Raw genomic sequence first — 13,540 nt, forward strand, 5'->3', positions numbered from 1 at the left:
GCGTTCAGTCAGTCGCAGACCATACGGTCTTTGAAAGCGTGGTACAAAAACAATTTTCGACAGAGAGAATGAATACATTATACCGGACGAAAAACATAGTATTATCTGGAATGTCTCCTTGACATTTGAATATCCGCTCATGTGTACCTCGGAATGCTGTGTAAAATTTATAGTAGAAGCGAGTGGGAGAATGAATAACATGGATTTGGGATTGATTGATGTCACTAGCCTATTCAATTGATTCGCAACTATTTTTTATCGGCCACATATTTATAATTACCTCCTTGACCGTTATAGCACATGGGCAAAGTCAATACTAACTCCAGGCCACATTTTAATTGGGCACCAGCTGGAATGGGTGTCACACTCTGGAAATATCATAGTATTCATTAATGTAACAAAGTCTTCGCCGTGAAGAATGCATTTGATTTTGATTTTGATTTTGATTTAAAACAAGCGTCTAAAGCTTGATTACTTTTCTTCAGTGATTTGAAAGATACTGGAAGATATTACATTTTGAACTTCTCGGGAGATGGTATCTGAATACTCTGATTAGATAGAAAGGCTACGGGTAACTAAGAGTTTTATAAATCCCCGAGAGATTTTCATGGGATAGGGATACCTTTATGCATCATTAGCAGTGCTCAGTACCAATACAGTGGATTATTCCAAAAATTTCATGTTGTGTGTCTGTCTGTCTGTGTGTTTGCTTTGCACTGCTACACTTTATGTAGTGATGGCGCATCAATGTCACCAGGTGGAGGTACAATCACTTCCATGGTAATCAGTCCGTGAGACCTTGCCGCATACATTTATGACACCGTGTAATCAGTGTCCGGGACGACACCAACTTAGCGTTGGATAAACAACTCTGATATACGATCATCATCTAACAGTTATATTTATGAACCTTGCTTGACTAATTTATACATTGTAATCTTCGTATAACAGTCAATCAAAGGCAAGTGTCACTTTGAGACCATATAATTACCAGTGAGCGCGGTTTGCCTGTGCGGAAACGTCTCACTAAAGTGCTAAAAAAGGATGATCAGACATATCTGTAACTTGAGCAACATTCAAGAAAAAAAGATCGCTTCTTAGGAGCGAACCTTAGCAATATTCATCATGAATAGTCTGTAGTCATGATGACGATGTAGCATCTCTTCGTTGAGAAAACTTGAACCTTGTAATATAATGGTGAACTTTTCCCTCTCTGAGAATATATACTCAGTCACGCGTGCTCGCTCTCTCGCTCTGATTGCTTATATGTAACGTTAACGTTAAACGCGCCTCGTTGAGAACGGCTCTGGGTGGCCTAGTTACTTGGGGTAGGGCTTCAGATTATTTTTAGCCTAGAGATGGCACATCGACTTTTATGGAGGAATGGAGATCTTACTAGTCCGAAAATATATCCAGCAAGTAATATATACGTTAGCTTGTACAGATAGAGTCCCCACAGAGTATCTAATCCTTTACCACCTTGTATTATAAAACCACTATGGGGCAAGCACTTTCATATCTTAGCATCAGTGTCAGCACAATCGACAAGACCACCATTCCGACGTTTGTGAAGCCACCAACAGAGTTGAATATCGAATATGTCTTTGACTTCCACTTGGAAAACAATCCTACATACACCGCCTTCCAGCACCCAGATAGCACGCAGTCTGGTACCATGCGATATTACACCTATGCGGAGGTCGTCCCTGCCATTCATCGCGCAGGAGGTCTCATTTCCACATCAATAGGAAGGCAGGATATTCAAAGTGATACGTCCCCAGTGGTCGCTGTTTTCGCAGAGATCAGTAAGTACAGCTACGGGTGCCTCTATACCATCGCGGTTAATCTCTTTTCATCTGAACATATAGATAACCTGACATATGCTACGCATCTTCTGGTATTTATTTGGGTTTCGGAATACTGCCATTAGTTGACATCTTCTTTCATGCCAGGGTCTTCTTCGTGCTGGGATTACCGCCTTCTTGATATCACCACGCTTTCATTCTACAGTCGTTGCCGAATTACTGAGAATGGCTAGACCGACTCATGTCCTGGTTAGCGATAATTTACGAGATATCGCACTACAGGCAGTATCAGATATGCATGCGACGAAGTCATCCAGCGATGAAGTTGTTCCGGTTGTCGTCGATTTGCCGCCTCATGAAAAGCTGTACCCAGGTCATAACAGCTTCGACAGACTCCCTCGACACCACGAGAATTTCTCCAAGAAGTCCCTAATCGTTCATTCATCAAGTAAGGCTGCACGCTTCTGTCCCTGAATATTAGCCTAACATTCAATGCGAGGCTCCACGTCTTCGTGTCCTAAGATCATTCCATGGACATCCAATTACATTCGGGCAAACTCTATCGGTATTGGTGCGTACGTTTCCAGAGTTGTGCAACATACTTCGGCTCATAAACAAGCTCCCTCTAAAGAGTATTCGGATGTCAACTTCGAAGGAAAAGTACTAGGTGGACAATCGGCTGAGTTTTTCCACACTGCAGGGTTATACATCCTATTCGGAATGGTGTGTAAAAGCTCGTGTGAATGATCACCGGTTAGTTGGCTTACCGACTGATAATACAGCCACGAGTCGGATTCATAATGGCTGTTATGCCTCCTGCTGATCCTCGTGCTGTAATACCCGCCAATAGAGACATGGTTTACGAGGGGTACAAGCAAAGCCAAATTGATATTGGCTGGGCGTCACCACGTTTCCTGGAAGTAAGCCGGAGTTATTGCATAGCTTTAACAATCAAAGCTCACAACGTTTATTTAGGCATGGTCTAAAGAACCCGAGAACATCAGCTACCTATCTAATTTGGATTGCATAGTGAGCCTTACAATGTCATTGATGGGAAAGTATTGGAAATGGACCCATTCTATACAGATCTATGGCGGCTCCGCACTTAGTAAAGCAGCGGGAGACAAGCTTTCCTCCCATGGAGTCAAGCTTTGTAACGCATACGGAGCGTGAGTTAATCATTCTGCTGCGCACGCGTGTGTATTGACTAATTATTATTCAGAACCGAGGTTGGGGCAATTAGCAAATTTGTCTCTGGTACGTACAGTAGCTGATTGACATTATTCTCTGTCAGGGCACTAACGTTCAGTATAGAGCCACAAACAACTGACTGGGAGTACTTCAACCTCAATCCTGGGATCAACTACGAGCTTCTTCCTCGTGAAGACGGATTATTTGAGGCTGTCATTGTGGTAAGCCTCTTGTCCAAATGTACAATAGATTATCGGACACTGATTAATACCCTCCACCAGTACCAAAAGGGTTATCACGAGATACCTGTCTGCGAGGTAGAATGGAAAGGGAAACCGGCATATGCTTGCGGAGATTTGCTTACACCTCATCCTATCAAACGTAATTTTTACAAAGTGGTAGGCCGGAACAAGGACATGATTCTACTATCTTCAGGCCAAGCGGTATGTGCAAATCAATTATAATCATCATCCTGCCTAACATGCCAGCTACGACATAGGTCAATCCGGTTTACATTGGTATGCATTATCTTTGATTATATGAATATCCATTGATAAATGTTTTCTTGTCAGAGGACGCCCTTCGTGCACATCCAGATATCAAAGATGCAGTTATATTTGGACAGGGGAGGCCTTTCCTCGGTATATTGGTTTCCCCAAATCCTTCAGCGCCCGTCCTGGGAAAGGACAGAGAGGCTATGTGCGATCGTATTTGGTAAATTAGGTATTTAAATCGACTGGCCTTTTCTCATCCCATTTGACAGGGCCGTGATTGAGGAATACAACAAGACACTTCCAGATTACTCACGTCTTAGAAAAGAGGTATGTAGACTTAAATCTCGAAGCGAACGATAGTGATATCGATTATATCAATTCTCTAGGCGTTTTTGCTATCAGATGTTGCACGGCCTTTCCTATACGGAGAAAAGGGTTTATCTAAACGGTCTTTGATCTTAGATGAGTACAGAGATGAAGTTGAGAAGTGCTATATGAATCTTCTTTAATAGTACTTTTCTACTCTATTTGCTTTATAATGTATCAATGCTAGCTTTTAAGATTTGTATTTCTACTACTAATAGCTGTATGTATATGTAATATATGTATACATCATTGTTGGTTTCGATCCCCATCCACCGAATGTTGGTGTCATTTTCTTATTGATCTATAGGCATACGTGTTTCACTCTATATAATGCGATGGGGATATACGATACCATGAAACTTCAAATTGAAGAGATCCATGTAGGATAAGTATCAAACAGCGCCCGCCGGCTCGAGTTTGGTTATACTATGCGTCGTTCTCAAATAGAACTCCTTTCCACGAAGTGATATATATTTAGACCAAGTGTAACCCAAAGGTTCGAAGGCTCAGGATGTGTTAGAGATGGGCGAAAGCCCAATAAATATCACGCCGTTGAAAAGTACCTCTTCTATCACAGTGACCCCGAATTCCCTCAATTGAGATAGTGACTCATCAACCATCACACGTTCCGTAGCGTCTCGCTCCCACAAAATGTATGTGGCGTCTATTTTTTGCCTGTTTATCTTTAGTGACAGGAGTCGTAAATAGCCGCCCGCGTAGCGGGAAGCCAAGGTTATAGGTACATCTGAGAGTAGCAACCCGGTTCCAGCTGGCTTTATTCCTGCTGTATAGATGACAATGTGCCGGTGACAATGTCGGAGCTTCTTTCATTCCCGTGGTGTCCCCCGTTCTGTATGATGAACTATGCCAGACTTGTCGCGATCGCCATTGATTCAGTGAGACAGATGATCAACCAACCTCCGCACCATGGCCACTGGTATGCCGACATGAAGTTTATTCTCCAGGCAACTCTATTGGTTTCACACTTGCTGTAACATATTAAATACCCATGGAGAGTCGAAGTGCAGGGTAGAGTGTCATAAGATACGCCACGGTGAGTTTCAAAACCTTCTCTTCAAGAGGAATCAAAATATAGTTAGACTGTGATTAATAGCAGTGGATTCAGAGAGTCGAGTCGAATTGGGTATCAATGTAGTTGGCCTGTGATCAATACTAGTCTGCATCAGCGATGCCTGATGTTCTAATTCTGTCGAGAGAGTTACCAACGTGCGCGCGAGGAAATATCAATCCCACAGGCAAGCGTAATAGACCAAAACCCTGATTTGTTGGACATAAGGATTTTAAAACCAAAACTTCCAGCCAGCATCTGTCACTCACTGTGGCACCTTGTCATGGCACCTACATGACTTCAGCGCGCGCCCATGTCTGAAGAAAAAAGAATGTCGGACGGTGTAGCGTTTAAACCTGAGGAAATTTGTAGATATGTTTTTACGAACGGACCGCTGATTACGCATGAACTTATCGGAGTTGTGATTGCTAGGAACTGGTGCCTATGGCTACCGGATTTATCTCAGGTCCAGGCACAATAACCTTTCCACAGGCTAGTGATAGTGAGAAAATACCACTGAAGGTTCGTGCCTTCCAAACCGATCATATCCGTAATTTGAAAGTAAGGGGAGACAGCACCGTTCATCGTTGAAGTAGAGCTCCGACCTGATATCAATTCCGTCATGATCAAGTCGATCTAGACGGTTGCGAGAAGACAAGACCTTCCAGATGAAATGGTCGAAGGTCCTTCCACCAGATAGATAAAATTGCATTCAGGTTGGTACAGCGCAGGCGAGGTCAAGGAAGTTTCAAAGACTGGAACGTTTCTCCTGTTTAGGCGTAGCAAAGGCCTAGTAGCTAGAAATCCGTCGCATGAATGCTCGGGATGTAGTCGGGGATGGAACACAGCCGTTGACCACGGAAGATCGAACCTCCAATATCCAATGTTCGTGATTAGGTGTGATACAGCCTAGCGACGTTTCATGAAAGGTACTTTGACGACGAAGGGTTCCGGTGGTGGTTCATGTACAAGAATGAAGACAACTTGTTGACTCCTCCGAGTCCGAGAAGTGGCCCAGGTTCAATTTGTAAGCATATCACATGACCCGAACGAGAAGTCACGGGCTTGTTGAGTGTTTCCATCGCGACTAGTTCACGAATGCATGATGACGCGCCGTGGGCGTATAACAATGGTACTTTGCAGTTTTGCGGAAAACATCCTGGTTCAACAAAAAAGATTGATATTACATAGAAGCAAAATGATGCAGAGTAGATCATTGAGTTTCGAAACCACAGCCAAGCTTGCCACTGACACCTTATGCGAGAGGGAGTAGGACACATAGTGTATAAGTATATCTATACTGAAATTAACCTGAAATTAACACAGTGCATATAGGTTATGACTTTTAGTTGACGGTTTCATGAACCACGGAAGGCTCAACTAGGGCTCCACTGATTGAAGAAAGGCGGGTCATTGTGCATCGCGGTTTCATTCATATATTTCGTACAAAACTGAATTTCATGATCAGGAAGGACTCTTCTACCGTGAGTACTCACCCTCGGTGAAATTTCTTTAAGCTCACAGGGATCATGTACCCCTCTAAGGACATTTAAAATATTTTATAGTCATATACTTAGTACCTGATTCACGGGGAATGACTGGATAGACATATGTGGAGTAACGGTATTTGTCATAACTCCTTGTACAGTACAAAAGAACTGTCATTTTTCACTACGGCTGGTTGTTATCGCATGTCCCAACTAGCGTCGCGTAATATTCAAGCGACACACCATGAAAGGGGGTTCAGCGGTTCTGTAAAATCGAACAAATTATAGCCTCAATAGATGTAGCTGTATGTGAACAATTAATGAATGACACCTTCTCGCCATGATAATTGACAAACACTGTGGTCGTTGGTACCCTCATTTTCCTGAACGTCCAGGGACTGAGTGATAATTCATAAAGAAATAGTAATGAATTGATGGCGTTGGGGAAAAGAGTACTGTGTAAATTCTCAGGGTTGTTTCCCTTCAGAAGAAGATAACAGGTATCAACAGACCTTGTACGAAAGTGTACGGTAGAGTTCGAAGGTCAGTTAGAAGACAAGTCATATGTACCTGAGCCCATTTTTTGACATCTGGGTCAACAAGGAGTAATGAGCTTCCAATTTGCTTTGCATTTGCATTACCAAAAGATTACAAACGGGCCGGGGCATTTACGAGTTGACCAGTAGTCGACGAACGTTCGTCAAATCCACAAGGTACCAAAGATGGCTCAATGATTCTATTTTAGGCACATTTGAATGTCTGGGATGTCTGGTGAAAATTAGATATCGAGAGACCCTGATACAGAAGAGATCTCGAACAGTATGTATGGCAGCAATATATGTGGTCTATTTAGATGAGGAAAGAGAGCATGCAAGGTTTAATAGCAACCAGATGTGCCGGAAATGTGTGGATCATCTGGGCTCCGGCTTGGAAGAGCGTGGGAAAAATGGAATACCGGCCCAGATAACGAAAATTGATTGACCTCATATTTAGCGGCACACGACCATAAATATGTCTTCCTCCTTCTCCGCTTTCTCCACCTTCCCTATATAAGCCTTTGCTTCAGGTGTGTTTCCGACAGCGAAAGCTTCTGGATTTGCTTTTTGACGCCTTCTTTGACTCTCAGACACACTGTGGTCTGTCACAAACAATGGCTGAACAAACCAACGAACTCAAACCAACAAAATCTTTGACGCCGTCTGCTCGATACCGAGCAGACCTCGAGCATTTTGAACGACATGATGGTCGCGCAGCATATCACTTGAATATGGCGGAGATCAAGCTTCTTGGGATCACTGGGGTGAGTTTTTCATCCTGCACGCTGTTCTTGGCCATGTCTGATTTCGACCAGGTTGGATTCTTCCTCGATGGTAAAGAATCTATTATGTTTATTGCTGGCAAACTACTTACCATTTATCTGTAGCTTACGACCTTTTCATCATCAATGTGTGCTATGCGTTCAATGCCTCCTGAATCCTTCGGACTGACGATAGCGTAATTAGCCGGTAGCGACCATGCTTCAATACCGATTGTATGAGGGTAACCACCTCCCGACCAATCTTGAAGGTTTTATGAAAGCTGGTGCCAATATTGGTAGTGTAGTAGGGCAATTCGCTTTTGGTGAGCCAGCGCATACAACCTTACCACATACACGTGCGTGCTAATTTCGTCTGGTCAAGGATACGCCGCCGATTCATTGGGGCGAAAGGCCGTTTGTGAGTTATCCGGCTGACTGCCGTACTGCGAAGCACGATATTCATAGCCAATTTTTTTGCTAGACGGAAAGGAGCTGATGCTCATTATCCTTGCCACTATCCTGACCCTCACGACGCCCACTGGAACGCTTAGCCCCGACTCATGTTTAATTTATTTGGGCGTGTTCCGCATCCTGCTTGGTATCGGCGTGGGTGGAGACTACCCAATGTCCGCGTCCGTCACCTCCGATCGCGCCAACATCCGCAAACGCGGTACAATGCTCGCGTACATTTTTGCGAACCAGGGATGGGGTAGCTTCGCTGGATCTCTGGCTACTATCATCGTTTTGCTGTGTTACAAGTCATCGATGGAAGGACGTGGCGAGACCTCAAAAGTGGATGGAGGTACGATCCGTTTGTGTTCTCGTGTTTCTGACCTAAAATTAACCGCGTTCATTAGTGTGGCGAATCATCGTTGGCATATCACTCGTGCCGGCATTCGGAACTCTTTATCAACGTCTCACTCTCCCTGAATCTACGCGTTATCTCTCCGCTCAAAAACATAAAGAAGCGATGGAAGCCGAAGCCACAGATGAAATCAGTCAGCTGAAGAAGGCCCAGGCAGAAGAAGAAATCAAAATGGCTAACTTGTCCGGAGCAAAGAAGGATGAAAGTGTCACTACCGAAACCCGCAAGGGATCAGAAACATCAAGTGATATCGAGAATACCGAAGAGGACCCAGAGGTGTTGGTAAAAAAATCTGCTCATTTCAAAGGTACTGTGGTGTCGCCCATTCTGGTTGACTTTCTCGCGTTGTATTTACGTTCCTCCAAAACACAGAATTTTTTGATTACTTCTCGGAATGGCGTCATGCAAAGTTGCTCATTGGTACATCTGTTTGCTGGTTCCTGCTCGATATCGCGTATGTATTACTTTTTTTGCTTTCCTATCTCCTACCATCTTCCATTGGATGCCCACCTGATCATCAGTGTGGTTTGTTACCCCGTCCTCCTGTCTTCTAAATACATATATCTCTTATCTGATAACTCCTTAAACCCATTTCGCTCCTCGTTTTCCATATAGGTTTTATGGCATCAACTTGAACCAAAACGTTGTCCTTCAGCAAATAGGCTTCGACGGCTCTAGCGGAACGCCTTGGAATCGTCTTTTCAAGATTTCAACTGGAGGAATTATTATCACCGCACTTGGGTTCGTTCCTGGTAAGTGACCAACCGTTTTCTCCGCATAAATCGATAGAGCTAATATATCTGTCCTCTCTCTTTCCGTTGAATAGGATACTATGTCTCTGTGCTCACAATCGAGGTCCTGGGACGAAAATGGATTCAGGTGCAAGGATTCTTACTCGCCGCGCTTTTCCGTAAGTACTACTTTCAGTGTGTTCAAATTTTCTTGGTCATGTTCTGAGAGTGCTTCTTCTTTACAGTCGGTATCTTGGCTGGATGCTTCGAAACGCTGAGCAAAGTTTCATTCATCGTGTGCTTCGCCTTCCTCCAGTTCTTCTTCAACTTCGGCGCCAACACGTGAGTCGTTTCATCTTCCTGCTCTCGGACATTATCCAACTTATTCGTTTATAGGACAACATACTGTTACCCTGCGGAAGGTTAGTTACAGTTGAACATTCTTCCTGAGATGAGCTTATGAGCACTCATTGTAAAATTTAGTCTTCCCAACTAGGTTCAAGGCTTCCGCTCATGGAATGTCAGCCGCCGCTGGAAAGGCCGGCGCCATCATCTCTGCTCTTGCGTTCAATTCGCTGAGCAAAAGTATCGGAACACCCGCCTGCTTATGGAGTACGTGTCTAATCATTGCTTTTTAATAGCCTTTGGAAAAGAATCGTTGTCCTGATTATCAATTGTAGTTTTCATGGGTTGCTGTATCGCCGGTGCAGGTTCGTTGATTCGTTTTTACTTTGGGGCGACTATCAGATACTCACTTTCGTTTATCAGGGTTCACTTTCCTTCTTCCGGAGGTGAAAGGCCGTGACGCTGACCTGATTTACGCCGAAGAGCTGCGAGCAAAGAAAGAAGCAAAGGCGAAAGCTAACCAAGCTAAGCAATAAATGATCGAACAAGCTAAACAAAGTCATGATACATATGGATACCGTGGTGGATAAACGAAGGCAATGGACTTCGTAAGCCCAGTTTTCAATCGCAATGAAAAACTTAAACGACTCGGGGAACGAAACATCCTAAACCCTTCTAATCATAATACCAAGAACAAGTAAATGTGTACTTTTTCATAATTTACATCGTCGCTAGTGAATTGTATTTTTTACTTGCAAGATCATTGCTCCTGTCTACTGTTTGACGTAGCAAGCGTATGGGCAATTTCGTGCATGGTCGCCTGACTTTTTCGATGTTGTGAGTTGGCCAAACGTTTGAACGACATGGGGGGTGTTCGATGGCTCTCATGCTGGTAGTTATTCTAAACTGGACGATACTCCTGTCAGATTCTTTGAGTCGTCGGCTAACTTCAATCCCTTAAGAATTTTGGACGGGGATGCTGATTATAGGCGTTTGCCAATCTCGCTCCCCTTCAAGCTGAGGAACTGTAATCAATTAGTTCGCATGAGCACTGTGCATTTTGACAGCTTCATACTTCATGCATCATGGATCACTATCCGTGGTACAATGAAAAAAGGGATTTAATTAAATGATCTAGACTTTAGTTGACGGGGAAATGGAAGAAAAATGGCCTCGACCAAGCCGGACTGCAGCGGAACAGTCTCCAGAGAGGTGGAATCCCTTCCACCAATCCCACCATGCCATATTGAGAGCCGAAATGCAGTATGATTATATATATAACAAAATTACACGATAGTACAATACAATTAGGCAAACTCAAAGAACATGGATTTCGCAGTCGAAATTAGTAAAACATGCACACAATTCAGAGAAAAGCGTAAATTAAAATAGAGAGATAAACGCATGAAGGCAGTACTCCTGGCAGTGGCGGCATTTCTCCTATCACGTCTCCTTGTAACAAAAAGCCTGCCTAAATTGTACTGCCCCATCCACTGCAGGCACCGACCGGACGGTGGCAAAGGGCGCAAGCCGCTTCTCCTTACAGGTCTTGTCACCGATCTGGATATCCGGTAGACAACTGGGGGGATAACAGGGTTTATCGTTTGAAAATGCACACAGCCGTTCCGCTACGGTATCGCAGACCCATGAGAACTGACGCGAAACGGAGTAGCCGCACCAGTATCCCTCAAATCTGTCGATGCTCAACGGAACCGAGACTTTCAGCGTGTTTATCTTCACTAAATGGATTGTAATCGTGTCATAAAGTGACGCCTGTCGCACAATTGTACGATTAATTAAGGAACAGAGGTTCAAAGCAAAGGAACACTCACAATAGGATCAAATGCTCCATCCTCGGACCCGAGAACTGGTTTGTCGTCACATGAAAATGTCTGGAGGTGTATGGAACATATAGGTATGCCCAAAAATACCAACGCGGTGCAGGAGGCTATGACGGACATGTTGTGTGGTCCGAAGCACCATAGCCCCTCGTTAGCGGCTTCAATGTCAAGTTTTTCGATAGTTCGAATATGCATCCCGAGCGAGGTACCGAAGAATCGTGACGCTAGTGCATCATATTCTGTTGGAGAAGTCGGATGTGCAGAGCTAAGTATGTGTAGTCTCTTGATGCCGCTATACGATTCGAGGTAGTTCAACAAACTTTGGGTGACTTTTCGAACTTTGAGGACTTCTAATTCGATTCCCAGGTTGGTTAGAGCATCCCATATGCCATCGACGCTGGAGCCCACAAGTTTCTGAGACCCATGGAGCTGGGTACATGACGAGCAGATTTTGGAATCAACAGTAAGATGCTCGATGTTGGTGATGTGATGTGGCTCCAGTACATTGGAAAGATCCAACGATTTCAGGTAATGTAAATGAGGCAACGTAATCGCATCCAATTTAACGAACATACGATTCATCACGAGGTGTTTGAGCCGAAGGGGTGTTTGAGACGAGGGATAGCACCTGAGGAGATGGTGAAGGCTAGCGCTGGTGTCGACGTGGGTGCAGTCATAGCCTCCTCTCTGAATATTGAGGCCAACTAGCCCAGGAGACCGAGCCAGCATCTTTCCCAAGTTCTGATACGTCTCATATATGTTACCTGAGTTGGACGGTATGGTAGAGTCGATAATTGTGATATCACGCAGACCCCGCAAGCGATGTAAAGGCAAGGGGATTCTAGCCCAATCAACTTCGATCCGGACAGACCTCAGATTTGGCAGAGTCTGAATGGCATTCATCACCGTACATTGGACCCATTGCTCATCATACTGATGTATGTTCCAGCTGCAGAAAAATATGTCATTAAAGACTGAATCAGACAAATGATGGGAACGAACCTAATGGAACGGAGATTTTTCAAGGATTTGAGAGCATAGAAAAGGTAAAGTTTCATTTGTTTGCGGGAAATGATTGCCTGAGGTAGATCCTTTGGAGGGACATTAGCTACCCATTCGCCATTAACATAACTTTCCGCCTCGAAGGTTGGATCGTAGTCCGGCGCTAGACAATCAATAATTAGGTTCTTTGTCATCCTGGAAGGGCCGGAGTGTCTTTGAGTAGCGAGGTATTGAAGTTTACGAATACCAGAGCTTGATGACGCATTATGACAGTTAATTCTGAGAGAGATGGTGTGGAATGTAAAAGATTCAAGACTGGAGCCCAGTCGTTTGCAGCAAAGACGCAGTTGTTTGATATCTGCCAGATCCAGCTGGAAAATGGTGTGAATGGTCCTACTGTTAGAAAATCTGGGATGACGTACCTTCTCTGCCACTACATCCAAAAGTTCAAGTGGAAGGGAAAGGAACGATGAACACATCATGACGTTGGTGGTCAGGGATTAAGGAGTATACAGATTAGCGGTTAAGGGACGAAATATAAGGACGTTCCAAGTTGGTGGTGCCTTTATTTGGTGCAAGAGCAAATGGATTTGTCAGGGTCAATGAAACACGGAAAGCGAACGCCCTATCTGCTTTTCAAGTGATGATTTATGGCGGACGAGTGGATTAAGAACAACACATTCGGGACGGGCATCTCCGTCAGTCGAAGCCACTGGCTATCCCGCCAAGCTATGGATATTGAGTGTGTCCTTTTTCTTCCATGTTCAGCAGGCTTCCGGAAGCTTTCATGCCAGAAAGTGTCAATGTCAGGGGGGATTCTTTATGAAGAGATTCACATGAGCCGCGCTGCTCTGCGTGCCTGTCTATTTCCGTACGTGTAATAAACGAATGCCCAAAGATTATAAGTGACAGGCGAATGATACTGTTGAGGTGTAGTCGCCGTGTAGTCGCCGTAAGTCATCGTTTAGTCTCGATAAGAGGGTTCAAAATATGCTTATTGTATGATAGTGTTATTGTTGTATATTAGCATGCTTGACATGCAAGTGA

At 44.2% G+C, this 13,540-nt stretch overlaps 3 protein-coding genes across 3 annotated transcripts; 2 read left to right on the forward strand and 1 right to left on the reverse strand.

The window, feature by feature from the left end:
- Nucleotides 1–1,498: 1,498 nt before the first annotated feature.
- JR316_0012791 (Adenylate-forming reductase Nps10) lies at nucleotides 1,499–3,999 on the forward strand (the record flags this gene model as incomplete). The annotated part of the gene is made up of 15 exons (XM_047898410.1): nucleotides 1,499–1,805; nucleotides 1,869–1,897; nucleotides 1,953–2,253; nucleotides 2,305–2,376; nucleotides 2,425–2,528; nucleotides 2,588–2,725; nucleotides 2,781–2,834; nucleotides 2,892–2,974; nucleotides 3,028–3,062; nucleotides 3,120–3,217; nucleotides 3,278–3,439; nucleotides 3,496–3,514; nucleotides 3,569–3,710; nucleotides 3,760–3,817; nucleotides 3,877–3,999. The coding sequence occupies 15 exons, from the start codon at nucleotides 1,499–1,501 to the stop codon at nucleotides 3,997–3,999; spliced, it is 1,725 nt and encodes a 574-aa protein (XP_047741958.1).
- A 3,563-nt stretch (nucleotides 4,000–7,562) lies between these two features.
- Nucleotides 7,563–10,186, forward strand: JR316_0012792 (putative metabolite transporter C2H8.02; the record flags this gene model as incomplete). Its single annotated transcript, XM_047898411.1, has 14 exons — nucleotides 7,563–7,712; nucleotides 7,764–7,782; nucleotides 7,836–7,858; nucleotides 7,915–8,032; nucleotides 8,092–8,127; nucleotides 8,191–8,511; nucleotides 8,567–8,881; nucleotides 8,947–9,028; nucleotides 9,190–9,326; nucleotides 9,401–9,484; nucleotides 9,551–9,647; nucleotides 9,802–9,917; nucleotides 9,986–10,015; nucleotides 10,074–10,186. The coding sequence occupies 14 exons, from the start codon at nucleotides 7,563–7,565 to the stop codon at nucleotides 10,184–10,186; spliced, it is 1,641 nt and encodes a 546-aa protein (XP_047741959.1).
- A 907-nt stretch (nucleotides 10,187–11,093) lies between these two features.
- Nucleotides 11,094–12,975, reverse strand: JR316_0012793 (uncharacterized protein; the record flags this gene model as incomplete). The annotated part of the gene is made up of 4 exons (XM_047898412.1): nucleotides 11,094–11,423; nucleotides 11,483–12,440; nucleotides 12,494–12,864; nucleotides 12,916–12,975. 4 exons carry the CDS (start codon nucleotides 12,973–12,975, stop codon nucleotides 11,094–11,096), a joined length of 1,719 nt encoding a protein of 572 aa, XP_047741960.1.
- Between the last annotated feature and the right edge of the window lie 565 nt (nucleotides 12,976–13,540).

Source organism: Psilocybe cubensis, chromosome 13, assembly GCF_017499595.1.
Source record: "Psilocybe cubensis strain MGC-MH-2018 chromosome 13, whole genome shotgun sequence".
NCBI lineage: Eukaryota > Fungi > Basidiomycota > Agaricomycetes > Agaricales > Agrocybaceae > Psilocybe > Psilocybe cubensis.